Genomic DNA, 27,155 nt, shown 5'->3' on the forward strand with positions numbered 1-27,155 from the left:
ATTGCTTTGCATACAAAACAAATCGCATTTGTTGGTTACCTCATAGCCTTGAACAAGGGCTGCTCTTGTGCCTGTGTGTCAGATGCCAGCAGCGACGTTACTGTGGGAAGGGAAAAGCAATTTGTTTGCCCAGCTTGAGAAGAATATGGGTTTTGCAACAGATTTATTGCCTCCCTTGCTTCAGGCTTTAAACAGCCGTGTGTGTGTGTGTGTGTGTGTGTGTGTGTGTTTCCAAATTGGTCTTTTTTTCCTTTCTCTTATGAAAATGGAAGCTTACCTTTGAGAATCTGTTTCCTATTACTCAATAGCAGCATTTTAAGTTTCTTTTTTTAAGGACAGGATTAAGTGATGTCTAAATTTCTCGTTTATTGATGCTATTTGTTTTTTATAGTATAATCATTTTCCTATATATTCCTTCTCCCTTTCTCCTTGCTCCTTCCTCTGAACACAAAACAGAATCCTCGCTTGTAACAAAAACAGTTAAGGAGAACTGACATAGCAACTGCATCTGACATAGTAAATACATCTTTTAGAGCTGAACTGATTTCTTGAAATTCAGGCATGTAGAGGGGGGTGGATAGGAAAAATATTTACTCTGCGCACCCTGCCTGAGTTGGATAGTTTACTTGCATTTGAGTTGGTAGTTCATTTAGATGTATTCTTTCCACAAGTTCAGACTTGATGAAATCATTTTAGATTTTTTAAAGAGGTACATGGCCCATCTGTCTTCCTTTCCCTGCTTCTCAATAAATTAGCACTAAGACCTTCATCAAGTTCCTTAACTTTCCTCAGCTTCCTCATCTGTAAAATGAGAAGCTTGGATTAGATCACTGGTGCCAAGGGCCAAATCCATGGCAAAGTTTTATTTAAAAATGTAAAAACGATTCTAAGCCTGGCAGGGTGGAGTGGTGTGTAAGCACAGGCAGTAATTTGCTGACTCCTGGATTAGATGATCTCAGAGGTCCTTTCTAGCTTTAATGTTTGGTTGAACTATCAGTGAATGGATGAAAAAGCATTGTGCTAATAAAATGCTAAGAATACAAATAGAGGGGTAGCACAATCTTTGCTCTCAAGAAGCACATAGTAGGCTGCAGGGCATGTGGAAAGATGGAATAAAGGTTATACAAGAAATTTGTTAAATAAAAATTAGAGGGCAAGGTTGTAGTCTATAGACAATTTTATGAAAAAAAGTGCAAAAATTTGACACCAGCGGAATTGGGAAGTTGTAGAACCTTCTTGTTATTTTCCATTCCTTCAGTGAAGCTTGGACAATTGCTACATTACTTCAGCTGATGTCTTTTCCAAATATGTTGCTTTGGTAGGAGTGACTGTTGTGATTTTTAGAAATTGCAGTCGAAATTTACCAGGTGGCAACTAATTTTAGTCCCTTATGACATATATAAGATCTAATTTAAGATAATATATAAGATCTAATTTAAGCTTCTGCACCTCAATGTTTTTTAGTTTTTCCCTTGTTTGATATAATTAATGATATTGTTAAGGTATGGGGCAGGTCCTACTTTCAACTTATGTGCCCATGTAATAATTAATCAGTGCCTGTTTTTAATTGAAATTGACCTGAATTTTAAAGTCCTTCCATCTTCACTAAGTCACAGAGTAAAGTGACTTATTGGCATTTTCCCAATGTATTAATGACTAGATGGAAATTTGAAACCAAGTTTTCCTAGCTCTATTCTTTTGTTTTGAAGCCCAAAGAATTGTTTTAATGTCCCTTTTACATTTGCTGTGGTTGAACTTTGAACATGTGTGTAGGTATTTTTGAAACATTTTTGTTCTCCCTCAAGTCTGTAGATTAAAAAGCAACGCTGTTTTTTTTATTATATTCCCTCTATTCCTCCCTGGGGAAATTACCCTGGGTGTTTTGCAAGGATGCTTGAGACCAGTTTGGGTGTTAGGCCTTTTGTACAAATTCCTTTAGGAAGAAACTTTCTTTCCCTTTATAGCTGTCCCCACAGGATACCTCATCAGCATAGTTCTGTGTTTGTTTTTTGACATTCTTAGTGTGAAGCAAGAAATGGGCAGCCTAAAATTCCCATTGGATCTTATTTATCAAACTGTAACTTAGTTTATTGGTCTTTCATGAACTAAGACTGGTGCTATATCATAATGGAAGGTCTCAGATAGAGGTGACTCTAGCTGGGCCTCTGTTCATAATACACAACCCTTTGTGTTCAGAAACTACATTACTTATGGTAGGTGGTATAAGTTGGATAGATATGCTCCTGCAGGTTCTGGGGATAGGAACAGTTGATTATGTACTAATGGACCATGAATTTTCATAAGTTTGACATGATTTTCTTCCCACAGTGAGTTTGGAACTTTAAAGACCCATAGACGCTAGAGAACTTTGAATATTTGAAATGAAGAACTCAATTTATCACCATACACAGCCAATGTACTCTTGTCAAAAGTACTGTGGGATAGGTAAAGAACATTTTTAAATTTGTGCTTCAGTGGAACAAGGGAGGGAGAGGACATTTGTTCTTTTCCTTGGCTTGTTTTTCAACTGTTTCCTTTTTCATAAAAAGCCTGAATTAATAGTACTGAATTCAAACTTGCCCATCATATTGGTGGCCCAAAGCTATTTAGAAATAGCTTTGGATGATGAAGTCTTGTTCACAGCTATACATTTTATTAATCCATCTACCTTCTAAAATGTATTAAATTGTGACTATTATTATTATTTGCTTCTCAATAATCACCATGGGATGGCTAGGTGGTGCAGTGAATAGAACACCGGCCCTGGAGTCAGGAGGAGCTGAATTCAGATCTGGTCTTAGACACTTAACACAAAACTAGCTGTGTGACCTTGGGCAAGTCACTTAACCCCAACTGCCCTACCTTCCCCTCTCCAGAAAAGCAAAAACAACAAAAAAAACCAACCAACAAAACATACTAATCAATAGCTGATCGTGCTTTAAGTTTTGCAAATCTCTTTAAATAGATTATCTTCTTTTAAAGAGATGGTCCTCTGAAGACAATTTTGTGAGGTAAGTATTATAGACATTATTGTATCTATTTTATATCTTGACATGCTCGGTCTTAGAATCCGTTATTGCGTAGTTCTGCATTATCTTAAACAGTGCAGTGTAGCAAAAAGAGCATTGCATCCGGGAGCAAGAAGATCTGGGTTCTGCCTCCAGCTCTTGCTGTTAAGGGATCAGGGGCAAGTCCCTCGACTCTCTGAGACTTGGTGTTGTCATCAGTACAATGAGTGGCTGGATGAATTTTAATCTCCAGCAGCCCTTTAAAGTGCTAACAGTCTGTCAGCCTATGTGCCTGAATTTACTGGATCTCTCTGTTTACGCATGTTTTGGACTCATTCTCTCTCATCTTCTTTTCTTTCAGACTGGAGCAGCCCTACTTCAGTGCGAATGCTCAGTTCTTCCAGGCCCTGAGTCATTGCTCTTCCCTTCAGCGCCTCTGTATCATCTCCCGAAGCGGAACTCTGCAGTCAGATGCTGTGATGTCGTTCATGGGCAGCTGCCTTGGGCTCATCATGTGCCACATGTTTACAGGAGAGTCCCTCACCGCCTGCAAGAATCTTCAGCAGTCCATTGTTCGAAGGTGAGAGTGTCAAGTGCTAGCGAAGATGTTTCTGCATGTGGAACCATGGTGTGAGCTTTTGGAGTGAATATGTCTGTAAAGAGTATCGATTGACTTGCTCAAGGTTTTTGACCAGCATATATCAATTATACTTTGATAAAAATGTTCACATGGTGATTTAATACAGAGAGCTTGTTCTTGGTATCACTTCACTTACACTTCATTTATCTGACATTGTTGGTGAATGTAATGTTCCTTGTAAAGGCATTTTCTAGATAACTGACATTTATTCCTATAAGTGTCAAATTTTAAACAAAAAAAAAATCGCTTTTTTAATTAAAATCTTTTTCAAATTACATATTTCCCTGTGTTTCAAAACAGATAGACCAAACATGATTTAGCCCTCTCTTAACTACTTAGTGTCATTATTAGGAAAATTATACTATTGTCTGTTACCTTTAGGAGTTATCAAGGTACATAACACTATTTGCCCCTACTGCCGTACTTCTTAAGTTCTTTTGTCTGTTTTTTTATAGTTTTTATGACCTCTCGTTGTACCTGCTTCTTAGCTTTAAATTTATAGTTTCTAATGTGCTCTACAAACAAATATTACTGTGATGCTTCATGGTGGCAGGATGACCTGGGCTTCACGAAGGGTATGTCAGTAGAATGCACGCTCTCGTGGCTCTAGCATGCTGAGAATGCTTTGATTGTAGTCCTGGTGTAAGACTGTATCTGACTAAATATGGAGAGACTTATCACTAAGACTGGCACCATTAGATGATGAGTTATTTTGCCATGGCAGCCCATGAAACAAAGAAAAATACAAAATGACCCTCAGTTCTGCTTGATCCCCTTATATTTCTAGAGTGACAGTGTCAGAGTGGTTGAAAAGGAGGCAAAAATTGCTAAGAATTACATAGTTCTTGGGTCATTTATGAACATTAATCTGTCTATCTGTAATCTAAATGAAAGATCCTTGTCCATTGATAAATGATTGAACATACATTTGGGGAAACTGGATTATATCAATACTGACATTCTCACTGTAAATGAAACCAGAAGAAAGAAGTTGTAAAATGGAATGACGACTCACAGACCAGAGGCAAATGAAGGAATTTGCAAGGTTGGTTTTATCCTATGTTCAAAAACAACAAGAAAAATAATTTAATGGTCATCTTGCCTTGTCATGCCCATGATGAGCATAAATGAAAAGACCACTTTGAAGATTATTGCAGCTTATGTGTCAATATTTGTTGCAGAGGATGAGGTAGAGAAATTCTGTGTAACACTTAATAAGACTTACCAAATTTAATCTGAATATAAATACATATGATCTAAATATAAGTATGGAGATAGGTATTACAGAGAACATGGAAAAATGTGTTGGAAAATATATCTCAGGATCAAGAAATAAAAGTAGCCAAATATTGTAGACTACCTAAAGCCTCACACCTGACTACCATGAATATTTCAAGAAGATCGTCAGAAGACACTGCACATGGTGACACTTAATGACATCACAAAAAGTGAAATTGACTGTTTTAAAAGATAGAGAAAACTAATGACCATTTTGGGGAATCATTTCTGACTCATCTGTCTCTAATTAAACTATCAACTTTAGAGCAAAGAGCAAAATCAGGACTAAATTACAAGAAAGATGAAAAGAAGAAATCTGTGATTAAAATGGCTCTATTTTAACTTGATAAACTTTTGACTTAAAAAATATGGGAATTGCATTAAGGAGTAAACATCAACACAAACTATGACCATTTGCTATGGAATTTTAATCTGTCAAAGCCATTGACACAACAATAGATATAAGCTCCATGGGATCAGGAATGATTTCATTCTTGTCTCATCCTATAACAGTGCTTGATGTAATAGGTGCTTAATGAATACTTGTTGACTGATTGAACAAGAAGGCCAAAAGGTCCTAGAAGCAGTCTTTTGGCTTGTAAACACTTTAGCTCTTTGCTAAACAGAAAGAGATAGAAGCAAATGATAGTGCTCATTTAGAATATAAATTCAGTTTCAAAAATGTGAACAATAGATTAGGAATACTGTCTCCTCGTAAACCAGTGGAAACAAGCTTGGCTTGAAAACCAGGTAAGTCAAATCAAACCAAAAAAAACATTTAAGGATGAGACTAAAAGGACAACAAATAGATGAAAAGTAGAAAAATTGTGTTTGGATATCACTGACAAATTATTTTTTTCATCATTTACTGTGGAATCTCCACATTTGAACTCAATATCCGTTTTCCCAATGCACCAAATGAAGAAGTAGAAATGACACTAAAAACAAAAGAAAGAAAGAACAGCAGACTAGACCAAGTATAAATAGAGGAGTCATAGGCATCAGTTCTCTGTATAGCCAAAAGAAGTGGACAAGATACAAAAAGATTCAGAAAAACATACATGGTATTCCTTTAAAAAAAAAAAGCAGTTATGAGTAAATTAGTAACTGCTGATCTACATGTCTATTATCTTGCAAATCTTCACTTGAATGAATAATATTGATGGTATCCTAAATTAAAATAAGGGAGAAAGTTATGCTTTTGCAAACAGTATTTTATAGAAGACCACATCCTTATAGCTACACAGTTGATTGAAAGGCACAGAACAGAAGATCTGTTACTGTGTTTATTGTTTGTCTCTAAAAATGCATTCGATGTGGTAGAGTAAAATTTAGCCTTAAAGCCTCTCCAGCAAGGTGTCTGCCATGCATGTGTAAAGAACATACTTGACCCCACTGATCCTACTATTGAGCCTGCTTTCTTCTTTAAAAAAAATTATTTAGTTTTAGTTTTCAACATTTGCCTCTTTTTTGTTTTGTTTTTGTTTTGTTTATTGCTTTTTTGGAGGGGGGAAGACGGCAATTGGGGTTAAGTGACTTGCCCAACATCACATGGCTAGTAAGTGTTAAGTGTCTGAGGCCGTATTTGAACTCATGTCCTCCTGACTCCAGGGCCAGTGCTCTATTCACTGCGCCACCTAGCTGACCCTCCACTTGCTTTTATAAGATTTTGAGTTCTAAATTTCACCCCTTCCCGATGCTCCCCCTTCCCCAAGATGGGAATGCAATCTGACATAGGCTATATGTATATGATCATATTAAACATATTTTCACACTAGTCATGTTGTGAAAGAAGAATCAGAACAAGAGGGAAAAAAACCATAAGAAAGAAAAAACAAAAAACAATAAAAGAAAGAGAAAATAGTCTGCTTCAATCTGCATTCAGACTCTATAGTTCTTTCTCTGGATGTGGATAATATTTTTCATCATGAGTCTTTTGGAATTGTCTTAACTGAGCCTGTTCTCTTAAGGAAATAAAACAGGTAGGCTACATATATAGGAAAATAGTCATACCAACACTTTTGGTTGTAGCAGAAAGCTTGGCAAGAAAGTGGGTGCTCAACAGTTGAAAAATGATTGAACAAACTGTGCTCTGTTAATGTAATGGAATGTTATTGTACCAGAAAAAATTGCAAATATGGATAATTCAGAAAAAAATGGGAAGACTTATGTGAAAGAGTGAAGTAAAACCAGGAAAAAAATATACATGACTTTATAAAGCTTACATAGTAGTTATATATTATATATATATATACATGGTAATATATATCGTAACTTAAGTGGAGAAGAATACAAATACTCTGAAGTAATTATAGTGAACAGTCTTGGCCCCAGAGAAGAGATACTGAGACATGGTTTGGCAGAGGGATGGAGGACTATGGATGCATAATCAAGTAGTCAATCAGAATGCTATTTTTTGGGGGGTGGCTAGGTGGCGCAGTGAATAGAGCACCAGCCCTGGAGTCAGGAGGATCTGAGTTCAAATTTGGCCTCAGACACTTAACACAAAAAAAAGAGCCGTGTGACCTTGGGCAAGTCACTTAACCCCAATTGCCCTACCTTAACCCCCTCCAAAAAAGCAAAAAAAAAAACCCAACTATTTTTTGGGAGACTGAGTCTCCCTATCTATCCCATACTAGAAATAGAGTGACCATTTACAGGCCCAATCTCAATGCTGATCTGCATAGAAGCTTTAACCTACTCTGTTTTTCCAATCTGGACTGGTTTGCTTCTCCTCAGGCAGCCTGGTGTCCCTGTACTTCCAAGGGCTCACCATATTGATTCCAGACATGATCAACTTTAGCCCCACTGCAGCTTAGAAGTCCTGAACTCAAGCAATCCACCAGCCTCAGCCTCCCTAGTAGTAGGGACTGCAGATGTGTCCCACTGCACCTGGCCAAAAAAAAGTGTCTGTTAAATGCTTACTGTATGCCAGCCATTGGGCTAAACACAGGGGATCTAAAAAAACAGCAAAAACAATCCTTGCACTCAAGAAGCTTTTAGAGCAGGGCAGCTAGGTGGTGCAGCAAATAGAGCACCAGCCCTGGAGTCAGGAGGACCTGAGTTCAAATCTGGCCTCAGACACTTGACACACTTACTTAGCTGTGTGACTTTGGGCAAGTCACTTAACCCCAGTTGCTCTCCAAAAAATAAAATTAAAAAAAAAGAAGCTTTTAAAGGGAGAGACACCATGTGAATTAATTGGTACTTAGTAGATACACACAGAGTTGAATAGGAGATACAGAGTGTTGGAAGGAAAGGCATTAGAAGAACTGGGCAAGGCCTTCTGCAGGAGACAGCACTTGAACTAAATCTGAAAGGAAGTAGGGGATCCAAAGAAGTGGAGGGAGGGAGAGCATTTCAGGCATGGGAGATGGCCAGTGCAAGGCATAGAGCAGCAGATGGCATATTGTGTGAGGAGCAGAATGCAGGCCAGGATGGTGTAGCACCAATGCAATATTTACAGCACCCACCATCATGATAAAGACCATATCATATGACGGTCAGTCACAAAATGTAACAGATTCTCCAGGTAGAGGACAGAACTGAAGCATTTATTTAGACACCAGAAAACTGAATTCCAAAACCAGTAAGCTTATTTCATCATAGTACCAGAGATATTAAGAAGCCTTAATAACACTGAGAGCCACAGCATCCTTCAGCCTTCCCACAAACCAATACAAGATCAATATTTACTCACAAACCTCTCTCTCTCTCCTTGCCCGAGCACCTCTTTCACCCACCATCTTTCTGGCTCTGGCTACCAGCTTCCTGTGGGCTCTTCTTCCCTTCAGCAAACTCCTCCCACCACAGGTTCCATGTGACTACATTTAGCCTATTAGGGGGCAGAGTTTATCTTCACAGCAGGGAAGCTTCCTGTGGGCTCTGCTCCACCCTTTGGCAAATTCCCTCCATCAGAGGCTCCTTCAGCCTATTAGGGAGCAGAGTTTACTTTCAAAGCAGGGGAGGTCTTCAAACTCCCTCCTAGGTCTATTAAGAGGCAGGGAAGATCTTCAAATTTCCATTCCCATTACAGATAACCACAGTGGCGTATGTGGAGGGAAGTAATATGTGAAGAGATTAGAAAGAAAGGAAAAAACCAGCTTGTGAAGTTTTAAATGCCAAATGGAAGGTTATATTTTATCTTAGACCTAATAGAGAGCCATTGGAGTTTATCGAACATGGAGGTGATATGGAAAATCACTTTGGCAGTAGAGTGGAGAATGGATTGGAGTATAGAGTCTTGAGGCAGGAAGACTAGTTAAAAGGATATTTTAATAGTCCAGGTGAAAGGTAATAAGGACTTGAACTAGAGTGGTAGTTGTGAGTGGAGAGAAGGGGACAGAGAATGTATGTGAGAAATGTTGTGGGGAAAGAAATGATAAGATTTGGTGATGGATTGGATATGCATGGTCACAATATGAAATAAGACTGAAAAGATAGGTTGGAATCTTGTTGTGGAAGGCCTTAAATACTATAGAGTTTGTGTTTTATCCTATAAGCAAGAGGGTACCACTGAAACTTAGCAAGCAAATAAGCAACATGGTCAGACCTGTGTATCACAAAGATTATTTTGGTACCTCTGTAGTAGCCGAATTGGAGAAAGGAAAAGCTAGAAGCAGGGAGACCAGCTGGGAAGCTCTTGGAGTAGTCCAGATAAAATGTAATGAGGCTCTGGGTCATAGAATCTGAGAGTTGCAGTCACTGTTACACCCATGTTCCATCGCTTGTTTTCATTTAACTGTTTTTCTTACAAGGGAAGGTTTGATGGGGGATAAGGGGGAAGGGAAGGATGTATGTGGAAATGACTAATGGCAAAGCACAAGGCACCAATAAAACTTATTTTTAATAAAGATTGTACAAATTACTTGATATATGTAACAATAGAAATAGTTTTGTTTGGGGCGGCTAGGTGGTGCAGTGAATAGAGCACCGGCCCTGGAGTCAGGAGGACCTGAGTGCAGATCTGGCTTCAGACACTTTACACACACACAAAAAACTAGCCGTGTGACCTTGGGCAAATCACTTAACCTCAATTGCCCTACTTTCCTTCTCCAAAAAAAAAGATATATCTTTGTTTGATCTTCTTCTGATTATTAATATTGATTGAAGCATAAAGTAGGGAGTTGACTGTTCACCAAAGGTATTTATTATATAGAAGGTGTTCATACGTAGTCCAAATGTGAGAGGGATTCCCTTTAGATGGTGAGGTTCTTCTGGTGTTCTTTTTTTGTGGGGAATATTATTGTTGACTGTACCCTAGGACATTGCAGAACCTCCTAAATGAGATTCAGCCTGAAAACCCATACAGGAAAAACCAAGTGCCCATTGTCCAGGCTGTGCTGTGCTGTTGAATGTACAACCCTGTTGAGTTGGTCTAGTAGTAATCTCAGACAGATATTTCATGCATTTAATAAGTAGGGCCCAGAATTTAATAAGGCTGTAATGCATTTTGTAAATTGCATAGCACTTACAACAATCCCAATAAAAAAATCTTATCTTTTTAACACCAATATTCTTTAGTGATGCAACATAATCATGAACACTACGGTCTCCAAAAAAATCAAGATCTTGGATCATTCAAAGGGCAATGGGATGATGTATTTGGATATAAAAGAGTCTAAAAATACTACCAATAAAGAATTATGCACAAGAAACAGCATAAAGGATATCTTCTAAGGGGTGTGTGTGTGTGTGTGTGCGTGTGTGTGTGTGTGTGTGTGTGTGTGTGTGTAGACATATACACACATATAATTGGAGAAGGATATGGGTTGGTTATGTATTAGTGACAAATAGCGGATAGCCTTTATGCTGGGCCTGGTATGCAGAGACAAAGAGAACAGCCCTCAGTACGTTGGTTGGATGGACTTTTTTTTGAGGATTTCTGATATTACATGGACAGGAAATTAATAGAATGAGAAATGTCTGCATTCTGTAGTTACTCTCTCCACAAATAGCCTTGTTAATGAGATCATAGGTACACTGAAGTACTGAAGATAGATGTGCTGTGGGATTAAAAAGAAGATAAAAATTAATATGTAAAATAAGAGTAAATAAATAGTCTGTGAAGAGGAAAAAACCTGAGAACCCAAAGTAAAGCTCATGAACTTATTTTGCTTTCTTCTGGGTTCTGGATAGTGTTCTAAATGATTAAAAGTCATGGATAGGTAGAGTGGGACTATATTTCTACATATGAAGATATTTAGCTCTTTTCTCCTTTTAATTTAACTGGAATTCTCTTTAATGTTCCCCATGCTTCCTAGTTCTCAGGCCTCCTTTAGAAAGCAGCATTTGTATGCTGCTTCTGGTGTTGATTTTGCAATACACTTCCTATTCTCTCTTCTCCATCTCCACCCACCCTCCAAAATCGCCATTTCATGATTGAATGTTTAGCTGTGGAATGACTTTTAGGAAACTTTTTGAAGAACTTTAAAAAGGGCAGTTTTCATTATTTTCGTTTTAGAATTCTAGGCCTTTTTTCTTCAGTTTGCTAAAATCCAGATTAATGTAGTAGAACTTGTACTGATTACTGAGATTTAAGATTGTTCCAAGGTTCTGGGTTGTTCTTTCTGTTCAAGCTGACTTCAGGATGTGTAAAGACTCAAGATGTGTAAAGCTGCTACTGCATGATCCCTAGCTCTTATAAATAAAAAGAGAGGAATCAAACTCAGATGCTTGGGCAGAAGATCTGGCAGAGTTTGTCTGTGACTAATGGGTAGGGAGGGTTGGAGGCTGCCTTCCCTAGGCTTGGTGCCCAGTGTCACTTCAGAGGAGGTAGGGGTGAAGGTGGGAAGACACTCGTATCTGATGTGTTGTCAGGTAAAGGCCATTGTCATGTCACAATGACTTCTTCCTGGGAATAGAGTCTCCCTTGTTAAAAATAAGTTAAATTAAGCAAAATAATTAAAACGTTGGCCATGTCTGAAAATGTATGACTTTTTCTACACTTATTTCTCCATTACCTCTCTGCAGAGAGACTGGAAGGATGATGCTTTACCATCCTGAAGTCACGATTGGGCATTACTTTGATGTGAGAATATTTTTTCATGTCTTTGAAGTTCTTACTGTGAGAAGTCTGTGTTATGTTAATATGCTATGAATGTTAAATGAAAATATTAATTTTTGGCCTTTCTAATTCTTTAAGTTGTTTACCTCAGAAATAAAAAAAGAACTATTTAATTTGAAGAAATAATCTACATTTTAAAGTATTTTAATTTTATTCCTTCTTTAATGGATTACACATTACTTTACTTTAAGAATTGCAAATCTAGCATATCTGTTGCCCCACTGATAAATGGATTTTAAAAAATAAAACAAAAACAAACCTTAGCATTCTTTGTGGGGAGATAGTTCTGGTGGGGAGGGAGAAATCAAGGCCCTTAATCTTTGAGATATGTCTTTTATTTCCTCCCAAAAATCTTTTAGTGGGACTGTCTTTTATTGTCTTTCATTGCTCTCTGCAGTATCACTATTTGCTATTTCTTGGAAGTAGTCACTGTTCTGTGTAGCAGACCCATGTTGATTTAGTTGGCCTCTTCTATTTTAAGTGTCTCTTCCCAAATGATATTTTTTTAAAATTAAGAAGTAGTTGCTGTCTCTTGAAAATTTTTGATAAAACCAGTAGATGTAAAATAATTTTGCTTTCTGGTAGATCTAGATCTTTTCTTCCTTTTCCCCATTTAACTTACTACTTGTGAAAAGATAGGGTTCTTATTTTAGAATTTATTTCTGCCTGCTGTTCACTTCTATCCAGAAGCTCTGATCACTTTTATAATAGAGTGGCTACCTCCATGATTTTGATATCTTAGAAGATTTTGATTTGAGGAGCTTCAACAGTAGAGTAAACATTCAACAGGAAGTACAGATTTGATTTCCTTATAACTGTCTAGTTCATGGAATATGATACACAAGAAGAATTTTATTTTAAACAGTTTTTCTTTTAGAAATAAAACATTTGAAATATCAAAAGATACTAATATGCTTCCTACTGATAACATGCATCATTGATTTGGAAACAAATGATGTCCCATCTTCCCCCCCCCCCCCCCCGCCGGGGATTCTCCTATCTCCATATAAATTGTGAAGGTAGTTCATAAACCCTCTCTCACCCAGTCTTCTACTTTTCTACTGATAATAAGACTATAGAGACTAGAGAGAGTGAATGGTTGTCCCAGTTGCTGTAAAAATAATTGGAGGGGCAGCCAGGAAAACTGTTATACACAGTCTTATATATGGCCCCTTTATTTTAGTTTCATTTATTTCACTGTTGAATCCATGGGGAACAGTCCTAATTAATTTACTATAATTTTAGGATTCCACACTGTCAAATGTGGAAATTCAATAAAAGAAGAAATAACTGATAGTCACTATAAGAATTTACTAAACTCAGATTTGTAGTAAAAAAAAACAATTCATGATAGGTTTTTATGAGTACCTCTATTTGTGCTTTTCTAGTGCACTCTTCTGTCTCAACCCCTCTCAGTCCTGTTAGATCCAGGGTCATGAAAGAGGGTGAAGGTTTATTTCTAGGGTACCTGAAATGAAAGAGAATATAGTATGAAAGTTGATTTTCCCTAATCTATTTGAGAGATGAGTCCTTCTCTATCTTTAGCCTCATAGAAATTGTTCTATGCTTTCCATTTCCATTTGGTTGTAAATAGAATTTCCATTTATTAGTTTTTTTGGCTTTGTTATAAGGGAGCTTGTTATGCTTGTATTACCTGATGGGCTGAAAGCATTGTCTACCAGGTATCTTATCTACAATTTTAGAAATTAGATTTAGGGCATCCTTGGCCCTTTTTTCTACTTCTAAATAAGGAGCCATCATATGAAAAACGGGCTCCTTTTTTGGGTCATTTTTAGGATTTGTTAGCTGTCCTGATACAGGGCAACTTTAGCTATAGAAAAGAAAATCCAAGCCATCAGTAAAAGAAATTGCACAATTTGGAATTATGTAAAGAAAGTTGCTAAAACGTCCCTATCTTTCAGCCCAGAGATTCCTCTGCTAGATATATGACCTATGCACACCAAAATACAGGGTGTCCCAAAATTTTAAAACTACAGCAAGACTTGGGATACCATGTTTATTGCATCATTGAACCTGGGAAGACTTGTGTGAACTGATAAAAATTGAAGTAAGCAGAGCCAGGAAAATTATTATATACAATCTATATGGCCCCTGTAAACAACATACACAGTGACTACAGCAGTGTAAATGGAAAAAAACAACCATCCCAAAGGTATAGAAAGCAAATGTTGCAAAATTACATAGAGCAAGTGAGCGAGGCCCCAAAGAAAAGATGTGAGACCTTGTCTGCCCCATCCCCCCTCCTCTGCACTCCTTTGCAGAGGTGGCAGGTCTGTGGGTATAGAACACTGCTTGTATTTTCAGATTTTTTTGACATTTTAATTGGTTTTGCTGACTTTTTTTTTCCTTTTCTCTCCTTTTTTTTTCTTTAAAAACAATCTTTGTTATGAGGAGAAACTTAGGCAGTATAAAAACAAGATATCAAAATTTTATTAAAAAAGAAAAAACAGTGACTAAAACAATGTAAATAGAAATAACTATAAGAAAACAATTAACTGATTGGAGTGAAAAGAAAGAAAAAAGGGTCATTAAGATATCTATTTTTAAAAATTCAGAGAAGAAAACAGAAGGAAGACCAGAAAGAAGCACTGATAATCAGGACAGCTTTGAAAGCCACACGTTGAACTTATATGCTTAAAAAGATAAGTAGTCTGTACATAATAGAAAGCTTCGGTTTTATGTGCAAAATCCTCTTTTTCTTTTCTAGCATGTATATGGAACTATCCATTTTATTTTGTGGCTAAGTTCAGAATAAACAAAACGAAACTGAATGCTGTGAAAATTCAATGATCAAACTTGACTCCAAAGAAGAAATATGAGAAGACATCTCCATCATGCTTCTTTGTAGACAAAGGGAACCATGGATATAAGAGTCTCCACATAGCATTAAACTTTTTCGTTATGTTACTAGTTTTATGGAATTTTTTTCTTCCTCTTTTAAAAACCTTTTGTTATAAAGGATGGCTCTCTGGAAGGTGATGGAGAAGGATACTAGTGGTAAATGTAGGTGATATAAAAACAATATATCAATAACAATTCATTTATTTTTTTAGAAAAGGGCCTACCTAAATACCCTAGCATATTGCTAAGGAGTAGCCATCTGAATTGAATCTTGATCCATATTAAATCAGTGTGGGTAGTTCTGAGTAGCTGTTGCCCGGTTGACTGATGGAAAAACTTTGGGAAATTTGTGCTAATATAACTTGTACATCCTCTCTTCTATTCCTAGAATTTACTGGGGTAGTTCAACCTACAGGGCATTTTGTGGTGCTGAGTCATTCCCCTTAACTGCCTAATTGCTTGAATTATGTTTATTAGTAGTTATTTCTCTCCATCTTGAGAATGTGGAAGTTGACATTCATTCATGCAGAGGACTTGTTGAGCCCACGGAGATCTCAGGTGCCCTTAAATGAGCTGACTGGAAATTGTGCCAGTACAGGCCAAGGCTTGTGTTGTGGGAAGTAGAGATTGAGTGAAATCCATGAGCCTAACCTTCACAGGCAAGTATGCTGAGAGTGTTTTGTGTGACTAAAGAAACCAGTATTTTCCTTTTTTTTTTTTTAACATTTGTTTTTAAAACTTTAATTTCCAGATTCTTTCCTTTCTTCCCTCCTCACCCACCTCCACTGGGAAGACAAGCAATTCAATATTAGGCTGTACATGTGTAGTTATGCAAAGCCATTTCCATAGTAGTTATATTGTGAAAGGCTAACTATATTTCCCTCCATTCCTATCCCCCCCCATACACTTATTCTATTTTTTACATTGACTGTGTTGCTTTTGAAAAGTGTTTGCTTCTAATTACCCTTTCCCCCAGTCTGCTACCCTTTCTAACATCCCCTCTCTTATCTCCTTCCTGCCTACTTTCCTGTAGGGTAAGATACCCAATTCAGTGTGTATATTATTCCCTCCTTAAGCCAAATTCAAAGTGAGTAAGGTTGACCCATTCCCTTTTACCTTCCTGCTCTTCCCCTCCATTGTAACAGTTTTCTCTTGCCTGTTTTTGCTTTTTTTTTTTTGAGGAGGGAAGACAGGGCAATTGGGGTTAAGTGTTGCCTGAGGTCACACAGCTATTAAGTGTTGTGTCTGAGGCCGGATTTGAACTTAGGTCCTCCAGGGCCGGCACTATTCACTGCACCATCTAGCCAACCCTTCTGCCTATTTTGTATGAGATAATTTACCCCATTCTGTCTCTCCCTTTCTCCTTCTCACAATATATTCCTATCAATTTTATTTTTTAGATATCATCTCTTCATAATTTAACTCATCCTCTGCCCTCTGTCCATGTATACATGAACATACATATGCCCACACTCACATATATATTTATATATACATATACCCTCCTATACATACATATATGTATACATATTGAGAAAAGTCTTATGAGTTACAATTATAGTTTTTCCATGAAGGAATGTAAATAGTTCAACTTTAATAAGTTCTTTATGATTTCTTTTTCCTGTTTACCTTCTCATGCTTCTTGTATTTGAACATCACATTTTCTGTTCAGCTCTGGTTTTTTCATCAAGAATGCTTGAAAATCCTCTATTTCATTGAATGACCATATTTTCCACTGTACTTTACTCAGTTTTTCTGGGTAGGTGATTCTTGGTTTTAGTCCTAGCTCCTTTGACCTCCAGAATATCATCCCAAGCTCTTCAATCCCTTAATGTAGAAGCTGCTAGGTCTTGTGTTATCCTGATTGTGTTTCCACAATACTCAAATTGTTTCTTCCTGACTGCTTGCAGTATTTTTTCCTTGACCTGGAAATTCTGGAATTTGGCTATAGTATTCCTAGGAGTTTTCTTTTGGGGATCTTTTTCAAGAGGCGATCAAATGAATTCTTTCAATTTCTGTTTTGCCCTCTGGTTCTAGAATATCAGGGCAGTTTTCCTGGAGAATTTCTTGAAGGATTATTTCTAAGCTCTTTTTTGATCATGGCTTTCAGGTAGTCCAGTAATTTTTAAATTATCTCTCCTGGATCTATTTTCCAGGTCAGTGGTTTTTCCAATGAGATAGTTCACATTGCCTTCCATTTTTTTCATTTGTTTGGATCTGTTTTATAGTATCTTGATTTCTCATAAAGTCATTAGCTTCCAGTTGCTATAATTTAATTTTGAAGGAATTATTCTCTTCAGTGAGTTTTTGAAATTCCTTTTTCATCTGGCCAATTTGACTTTTTAAGGCATTCTTCTCCACATTGGCTTTTTGGGCCTCTTTTGCCATTTGAGTTAGTCTATTTTTTAAGGTGTTATTTTCTTGAGTCAGCCTGTTGACTCACTTTTCATGATTTTTTTTTTTTTTTGCTTTTTGGAGGGCAGTTGGGGTTAAGTGACTTGCCCAAGGTCACATGGCTTTTTTTGTTTGTGTTTTTGTGTTAAGTGTCTGAGCCAGATCCAAACCCAGGTCCTCCTGACTCCAGGGCTGGTGCTCTATTCACTGCGCCATCTAGCTGCCCCTTATTTGTTTTTGTTTTTTGCTTTTTTAGAGGGCAATTGGGGTTAAGTGACTTGCCCGAGATCACACGGCTAGATTTTTGTGTTAAGTGTCTTAGGCTGGATTTGAACTCAGGTCCTCCTGACTTCAGGGCGGGTGCTCTACTCACTGCACCGCCTAACTGCCCCTCATGATTTTCTTGTATCATTCTCATTTCTCTTCCCACTTTTTCCTCCACTTCTCTTGGTTTTCAAAATCTTTCTTGAGCTCCTCTGTGGCCTGTAATCAGTTCATATTTTTCTCGGAGGCTTTTGATGCAGGAGTTCTGACATCACTGTCTTCTTCTTGTTCCATGCCTCGATCTTTTTTGTCCCCAAAAAAGGATTCTGTGGTCTGATTGTGCTTCCTCTGCTTGCTCATCTTGCCAGCCAATTACTTGACTTTTGAGCTCTTTGCCACAGTAGAACTCTGCTTCCAGAATGGAGAGAGCTGTGTCCCAAATTGCTGGGTTTTGACAGTTGTCAGAGCTATGAGAAGGCTGCCTTCTCTACAGCCACTACAAGCTCTGGCACACTGGCGTTCCTCACCCCAGGACCACCACCCAAGACTGTGTCCCAGATCCAAGCAGGACAAAGCAAGAGAGATTAGCCTCTGAATGGTCTCTTGGTCCCCCTATGATCTGCAGGCCAGGAATTCTGGAGGCAGCCATATGGCAGCAGGTGCAGACGCAGCACCGCTGGGCACCTCTTGTTCCCAGGGGCAGGGGCCTGACCAAGCTCTTCTCTCACCCTGGATCAACAGGGTTCCCCACTGACCTTTTACTTTCTCTTTGGCATTTATGGGTTGAGAAGTCTGGAAACTGCCACAGCTGCTGGTGATTCACTCTCCTGAAGTCTGCTCTGGGTGATTGGGGCTGCCCCAGGCTGCCTGTATGGCTCATGTGGGACTGTGCTTGGCTCCCAGTCTGGTGTGATAGACCCTTCCTGTTGGCCTGCCAGGCCGCCTTCAGCAGGAGATTTTTTTCTCTCTGTCACTTTGTGGGTTCTGTAGCTCTGAAATTTGTTTAGAGTCATTTTTTTTTTTTTACCAGTATTGGAGGTGGTTGGTATGGGAACTCAAGCAAGTTCCTGCTTTTACTCTGCCATCTTGGCTCCCTATTTTCCCTTTCCAGTTCCAGATGTGTGATTTCATTGGTGAAGGCAACTCCTTAGGAAGGAGATTCCTTCCACTGATGCAGATATTTCTATAAGATACTTTTTTAGGAAGATGAAGGGAAAACCCTCACTTACATAAAGGGAAAAGAAAACCTAAACCTTAAGACATGAGCCAGATGGTTTCCTTTTGACCAGGTAAATCAAGATGCTTTTTTTTTTTTCCAGTGTGGAGTAGAGGGGAAGGTAGAGTAAGCAGGGGTAAGAGTTGGAAAGGGTCCAGACTTGTGATTTCATTGGCAGATTCTTGGTGTAGAAACTCTTATAACCCATGCATCCTGGTAACTCATATCTTTAACTTGCAGTTTCAAAGAATTTCCTGGAGCACCAAGGAGTTAAATCTTACCCATGGACACAGCTACCATGTGTTAGGTGCAGGTTTTGAACTCAGGTCTTTCTGACTCCAGGGCCAGACCTCTGTCTACTATGCCTTGCTGTCTTTTCCTGTATATGTTGAAAATTATATACTCATCCACCCGATGCTGCTATTCTTCATCCCTTTTTGCTAAAAAAGAAACCGTTTAGTAAACTCCTCAGGAACTGGAGTTGATGGCAGAGGGAGAGGACTCTGTTGTGATCACTCCGTTCCCTCCTTACGCCAGTGCCACTTGGGTATGGAAGAAGAATAGTCCCTTTGGCTTAGTCAGGGACTTGACTGGAATAAAGGCCTCGTGTTTTAGGTTAGTAGCTTCTTGTGAACTAACTGACCTTATCACAGTTTGGTTTAATGGAAAAAGCAGTGGATTTGGAGTTTGGAGGTTAGGCTTCTTGCTTCTAGTTCTAGTGGCAGGACATTATTTAGATAAAATCATTTAAGCCTATGATGTAAGAAGTGATGAGCAGGTTGGTTTTGGGAAAACATGGAAAGACTTGCATGAAATAATGAAGAATGAAATGAGCAGAACCAAGGGAATGGTGGATATGGTAACAGCAGTATTATTTGAAGAATAGCTGTACATGACTAAGTTATTCTGAGTGTAACAAATATTTGAATTAACTATAAAAGACCTATGAAGGAAGATACTGTAGACCTCTAGAGAACTGATAAATAGAAGTATGCATAGTATGGGTGTGTGTGTGTGTGTGTGTGTGAAATGGTAACCCTAACTAGTTAAGAGGAAGATAGCTTGAAACTTAAAAACCAAAAAAAAAAAGAAAAATAACAACTTAAAAAGATATAGGAAGCATTTTATAAATGTAAAACAATTACAACAATAAAAGTTACGGGGCAGCCAGGTAGCACAGCGAGTTAAGAGCACCGGCTCCAGTGTTGGGATGACCTGGGGATCAAATCTGGGCTCAAATACTTAGCACCACACCCAGAAATAATTGGCCATGTAACCTTGAGCAAGTTACTTAACCTTGATTGCTGTAAAAAAAACAACAAAACAATAAAAGTTATTGTTACGTAGTTGATGACTAATTATTGAAGCACATCCCTGATAAATACACAGTTCTATCCTTTTCAACTTCTGATATAATTATATGCCAACCTAGCTGGTGTCATCCACTTTCCCCTGCTCTGTGTCTGCCCGTTTATTTTGACCTACTGATTCTTAGGCCACAGATATATCACAACAGTTTATTCTAGTTTTCAGGGAAACCTTTTCTGGTGGTTCAGAAATTGCCTGTCCCCCTTTAAGATTCACGTGCCTGTGTTACCTTACTACCTTAAAAACAGATTTGTGATTCCTCTCCCTTTAGGCCACCCCCTTCTTCATGATATCATTGTACTTTAAAAGACTGGGACAGACTTGTCTTGTGTACTTAAAACTGTTTGTGGCAAAAGGATGATTTTGCAACTAACTTAATGTCTTTAAATTATTATGTCACTTAAATATTGATGTCTTAATAGCATCAAAGGCCTTAATCAAGCTTAAGTAGGAGAAAAATCAGCCTTTCAGAAGAAGCTTACCCTCTTAACATTTATTTTAACAGATTTTCACTTGCTTTTCCTAAATTTCTCCAGTAGATGGAGATGTGGTTTATGGTACCTAAAATATCACTAATGACCACTCAGTGTTGAATAAATATTCAACGTTTTATCTTCTCCTCCAGGCTTGTGTTATACAATAGGAATTATATGAAAAGGAAAAAATGGATTTTGTTTTGTGTAAGTTAGTGCAGTTCTTTCCTAGTACTTCCCCTTGAGAATTCAGAGAATTATAAAAATTAGTGTGAGGAAAGACCTGTTACTATAAGTCTTCCTTCTTGCCCGTCTCTTAGGGCAAAGGCAGGATTATTTCTCATAGTGTACTCTGCAGTATTGTGTTAGGACTAGTCTGTTTTTCCATGACTCAGCTGATGGGCATCTACCACTTCCTTTGGGATGAGAGTCTCTGGTGTAAAAGATTTCACTCTAAAAATATTTTCCACTTTACTAGTCAACATTTTGATTTATTTAATTCAAATCTTAAAATGTCTTGTTTAGACAATTTTCAGTTTTCTCTTATTTATACCCTTCAAGCATTTTCTTATTTTTTTAGTGATTCATTTTTCTCTTAGTCTTTTTTCAGTCATACAGTTTTTAGTCATTCCTCCCAGCTTCCTTTAAGAGTTCTGCTGCACTCTATTAAATTAATAATTTCTTTCTTTAAAAAAAAACTTTTTGGTTTATTTATTATTTTGATCATCTGCGTTGGTCTAGATTTAGACTTCAGAAGAATATCATCTGAGAAAGGGCAAAGCTTCATTGTGAACTCTATGGATTTTTCTGTTGCCTCCTTTAATTCTACTTTTCTGACCAAGTTCAGTTAGATAGGGCTGAGATGCAAAGGAATCTTTTCCTTGTGCCCACTAACTTTCTCCCTTTGGAAAACAGTTTTTAGTACATGGTGATTTTTCACCTCCCTTCCTCTCCCTCCCTCCTTCAGGGTTGGCCCTACAGCATCCAGGCCCAGTTTACTAGCCACAGCAAGTTGTGGACTTGGCCCCTCATTGCAGAAAGCTTAATGTATCTTTGGATGGGTGTAGTGAATCATCACAACAGCTTGCTCTAGTTTTCATTGTCTGTTTCATTTCCTGCCCCTCTAGAAACTCCTGAATCATCTTGTCACAGATTGAATTAATAATAAATGGCATCCTTGTTGGTTTGTATTACCTAAGAATGGGTTGGAGCGCTGGATGAGTTTGCTTGAAGTGGGTGTGGTAGTATACTTTGTCCACCATTAGCATCACCAGTTTTTTTCCTTGGGCAAGGTTAAGCCAAAGAAAGGGAGTGTGTTGTGAGGTTGCACCTCAAAGTGTTATTTTCATACTTTCTTTTGGAGCTGCGCACTGATCCATATTGCTTACAAAATTTTGCTTGGCCTCATTCTAGATAGTTAGGTTGAATTTGAAGCCCTTTCTAATGGGGCAAGAACTTAGATTTTAAGAATCTTTCCTCCTAGATACTTTGCCTTCTTTAGGTTTTCAGGGCACTACTTTCCTGGTTCTCATCTTTCCTGTCTGATGGCCCTCAAGTTCCTTTGCTGACTCATCATCCATATTACACCCCTTAACTAAGACTCTACACTAGGTCCTTTTTTTCTTACTCTACACTCTCTTGGTAATTTCATCAGCTCTCATGGGTTTAACTGTTATCTCCAGACTTATAACGATATATATCCTCTATCTTTGTCTGTCACTCTCTTTATATCTCTGTCTCTATCTCTGTATATATCTCGCCTCAGTCTCTCTCTTGAGTTTCTTTCCTACATCACCAATTTCCCATTGGACGGTTGAAACTAAACATCACAGAGATACCTTAAACTCGGTGTGTCCAAAATTAAACTCATTATCTTTTCCCTCAAACTCTTCCTTCTTTCGATCTTCCCTTTTTCTGTTGAAGCCACCACTATTCTTCTAGCCTCCCAGGTTTGTAACTTCTAGTATTACCCTAGACTCCTTACTCTTCCTTTATCCCACATATATTAGTAATAAGTTGCCAGATCTTGATGTTTCTACCTTCATGATCTCTTGAATCTGACCCCTTCTCTCCATTCACACAGCTACCACATGAGTTCAGGTCCTTATCACTTCTCATTTAGATTAGTGCAACAGCCTCCTGATTGGTTTCCCTGCCTCAGGTCTCTTACCACTCTAGTTCGTTTTTTGTATGAAGTCTTTCCTGACCCCCTGTCTGTCCATCTTCCCCTACCCCCAAGTTATTAATGCCGTCCACCCAAACTGTAAGTACTCTGTATATGTTTGTATTTATGCTGTATATAGTTCTCCTGTATCGGAATTTAAGCTCCTTGTGAGTAGGGATTGTTTCATTCTTTGTACTTGCCCTCTGGAGGCCAACACAGTTCCTGACACATAGTAGGCACTTAAATACTTGTTGATAAATGATTGATCGAAGTTTCATTTTAAACTATAGACTAGAGCAACACTTTATTTTTTGTAATACATAAAAGTGGTAGCTACTTGAACATATCTTGATGTCTCAGTTCTTCTAGTTTCTCTAGGTATGATTGATTGACAGTAACTTGAGTACTCCATTTAGTACAAATTTATTACATTATTTAATCACTCAGTTCTTTATTGAGAACAAAGCAAGCTGTTCCAGAGTGGTGCTGTATCAAAGATGTGTTATTGCTCTGGGTTATTATTGTTTTATAATGAAGGTCTTCCATTCCTTGTCAAGTAAATTCTTTTGGGTAGTTTCTAAGAAGGGCTTAATTTGCATTATAGTGAGACTTTCATATATTAGCCCAGGTCTTAAGGCTCTTTTGCTGGTAGGGTTTTAGCCACTGTTTTCTTCTTTAGGTCCATTGATAATCTGAACTTCTTCCAGCCCATTTAACCCACTAATAAATTAATAAATTGAAGTTTGAAGGGATTTTAGCTTGGTTTGACCAAAGATATCATATTGTCTCCGAGACAAAGAATCAGATCTATAAACAGTTATTGGCCCTGTCAATAGCAGCTCCTAATTAGAGGGCAAATTTTACATTATTATATAAGGTAAGATGACTTGTGCAGGACTGAGGCATATGGGTAGTATCATCATTGGTAACATCTCCTTCAACTATGAAGGACTGATGATACAGAACCACCAAATGGTAACATGCTAAAAGCCACACAGGGACAAGATTTCCTTATTTTTACTTATAGTCTCACTTCCTAATAATTTTACCAGAATTGCATTTTGGCTTTCGAGTGTGTCCATCAGTGGAGGGGTAAGCTGGTAAAACTATTATATTTATAGAGATTAAAAAGCCCCTTGCCTGTTGCCAGCTATCATGTGGACATGATCTGGAATGGAATGCTTTTTAAAAAGGGTTTTCTGTTTCAGAGAGAAAGACCCTAAAAGAAAAGACATTTGCATATGGTAGTCCCCATTTAGGGCTTTCGTAAAATTTCTGAACTATTGTAGTTTTACTTGGAGTTGGTTTCCTTGAGGTTGTGAGCCCGAGGATACTTTATATTAGAGATGTGTAGACTTTTTTCTGTATGGAATGGTGAGAATTAACTTTTCAGAAAAGCACTCAATTAATTAATTTATTTAATAAATAATCAATTTAATAAATTGATTAATGTGATTTGGATTGGAGTTCCATCGATGGGGTCCTTTGATTGTCACTTTGTTCCATGTGGAAATCTTCCTATTTGTCTAGTTGTATTGGAATTTGCTTTTCAAAGGCCAGAAGAGTGAAGATAACTGAACAGAAGCACTCACTGCAGTTCCAGTGTGTTTCCAAAGTAGAAATTAAACACAATTGTGTAATTATTGCCGTAACTTCTTAATTTGCAGAAGATGTTGGAAAATAACTCCCTGATGTGCTCTGACTTGTTCTTGGCAAGTACCTTGAGATCAGTAAAGGGTGCTCTTGCATGAAGTCTTTTTGGCTCTTTTCTCCTAATTCCTGTCTGTCCATCTATAACATAGGGGTAGGAATGGGTGGTGTAGTTGATGATTACCTACCTGAACACCTTACTTGAACACATTCTTGGGATTGTAGAACATTTGTAAGATGGAATTTATACTTTTGACTTCTGTTTAAATGTTTTAAAAATATGAATGTTGGGGAAATGAATGAATCAATTACTTTCTATCTGGTTAATGTAAGAGTTTTAGAATTATAAATTATGGATGGATTTTAGAAATGAAGTAAGGATATTTTATAGTCTTAAGTTACTTCTGCATTGTGGTTTGCCACTGTTATCAGTTCAGCATTTGGTCACCCATCATGAATACCATTTCATGTCTGTAAGTTTTATATCTCAAGTAACTGTATGACCAGTCAGTTATTTAGCTTACCTGACCACACTTTCCTCATCTGCAATATGGGAAGAAGGCTAAAGTTAACCAAGGCCCCTTCCAGCTTGAAAACTCTGATTCCAGGTAGCATTGTTTTTTAAACCATTGGTACTATCTAGATTTCCTCTCCTTTATGTTCTTTCTTCTTCCTGCTTTCTTTTTTGCTTCTTTGATCTTTTTGCTGAGGCTTCAGATTTAACTACTGCATCTTGCAGAGCTTCTGGTATATGAATTAGGAAATTCATATAAAAGAAAAGAATAAAATGGAGGCAGAATCAGTTTCCCTTTTGAGGGTCAGTCACACACATACATACAGACAGACAGACGCGCACACACACACACCCTAGTGTAGTGTATGTTATTGAAATCTGGAATCATCAAGAAAACTAAAATAATCAGATTTTAATTTCTGGAAAAATTTGTCTACTAATGGCTGTGAAGGTAATTTGGTATCAGACCATGGAGTCATTGATGATGAAAAAAATGAATTTTCTCTATTTGGTTCAATCAGTTTGAAAGCAACTTCAGATGTCTTAATGATAGCCAGTCTTTATTGATCAGAAAGCAACATTTTTACAAATAAAATATTTTATTGTAAATGTAAGTCTGGCTGGCACAGAAAAAAAAATTAAGAATTCAAGGACTCCAACTTAATAGTCATGGTTATATCTTATATGGATACAAGAATTTTTCAAGATGCTGACATTGCCTCTGGTTGACTCTCATGTATATTGGTTAGCTAATTAATAGCCTCAGAATTTTTTTTGCTCTTGATTTTAGGTAGTCCTTCTAGAGTGAGCTAGAATTGCTCAGCATTAAGATTCCAAAGGTATCTCCGGCCTGGATGATGAAAGGAAAGTGATCTACTTTCTTAAGGCTACAAAACTGATTTTGTGCCCTTTCTACCTTTCTTCCCCTTTCCTAAGAACCCCTATGAACTATTGGTAGCTATAAATAGAATTCTGTCTCACCCAGGGAATCACCTTGGGAATAATTTCACCAGCACATTTAAGACAGGTGGAAGAAAGAGTGGAAATGATCCCCAAGGACAGGCAGAAGGAAGGGTAGAATCTTAGAAGTTGTCAATGTTTTTTTTGCCTAGAAACCTCTGCAAACGGGTAATATATTCTAAGGGCGAAGGGGAAAAAATATGTAAGGGCAGTGGGGAAAGAGGAATCTTGAGCGATGCGTTAGTTATACAGGGTACATGTAATTGAAGCTGGAGATGACCAGGGTATGTTACTTGACATAGTTGGTATTCTTGGCTAGAGAATGATGAATACAATGCATGCACATTATGAATTTAAGGCATCTTGACTGCCACAGCACTCTGTAATTTTTTTTTTAATTGTGTAGGCTTTAATCAGTCTGCTGTGGATACTGCTTCCCCTATTAGGCAGGTGCTGTCTGCAGTTCTTGCTCATTCAGAAAGTAAAAGGAATTTGGGTAGGGGTGTGTGTGTTTATGTGTGTGTGTGTGTGTATGTGTATTTTTTATGGTTGCATCTGTTGTGCTTTTTAGGGTTGGCATCTGTCTTTGATGCTGAGCCATATACTAGTTCAAGTACAGTTATAGCTGGAAGACATCACTTTTTCCACTCTTCAAAAATTGAGCTACTGTGTTAGGGCTAAAGGAATCGGGGAACAAAAATGTGAATTTGAGAGCATTGGGCTGCTAAAAAGAAGACACTAGGAAAATGAGGTCTTCTCAAATTCCCCACCTCTTGGTGTAAAACCTTATTGTTATCTGTGGTTTGTAATTAACCGCTCTCCACTGCTTGTCTCCTGTAGGCTTAATATCTCACCAAGTCATTAGGATATAAATCTTTCTTTATAATTACATAGAAAATGAGAAAATTTGGCATTATTAATCAGCCTTCTAAGAAGAGATGTACAGATTCTGGAAATTTGGAAGACATAGAAGAAACCTATTTTCTTTGTCTGTATGTGTGTGTGATGATAGGAGAGGGTGGAATGAGGAAATGTTTTTTTTTTTTTAAGATAAAACCCCAAATATGAAATTTAATTTTATATACCTTTTTTTTTAGCTTTAAAGTAGTTTTAATCATAGAAAAGTATGACCCAATAATCATAGATTTAGAGCAGGTCAGCACCTCAGAGGTCTAGTCCAATCACTTCATTTTACAGATGAGGAAACTGAGGTCTAGAAAAATTAAGTGACATACCCAAAGTCAAACTTGTACTAAGTGGCAGAACTTTATTGAATCTAGGTGTTCTGATTCCAAATA

The 27,155-nt window shown here is 37.7% G+C and overlaps 1 protein-coding gene across 1 annotated transcript in view; it reads left to right on the top strand.

Moving 5' to 3' along the window:
• The window catches only part of FBXL18 (F-box and leucine rich repeat protein 18), an 83,556-nt gene that overhangs the window by 35,538 nt on the left and 20,863 nt on the right, over window positions 1-27,155 (top strand). Inside the window, exon 4 of the mRNA XM_069084747.1 lies at window positions 3,370-3,588. Within this exon, the coding sequence (XP_068940848.1) occupies window positions 3,370-3,588 (219 nt within the window). The remainder of the gene's footprint in view (window positions 1-3,369; window positions 3,589-27,155) is intronic.

This window comes from Petaurus breviceps, unplaced genomic scaffold (assembly GCF_028583685.1).
Source record: "Petaurus breviceps papuanus isolate PSGF00001 unplaced genomic scaffold, PetGlider_PUasm1.0 175, whole genome shotgun sequence".
Lineage (NCBI taxonomy): Eukaryota > Metazoa > Chordata > Mammalia > Diprotodontia > Petauridae > Petaurus > Petaurus breviceps.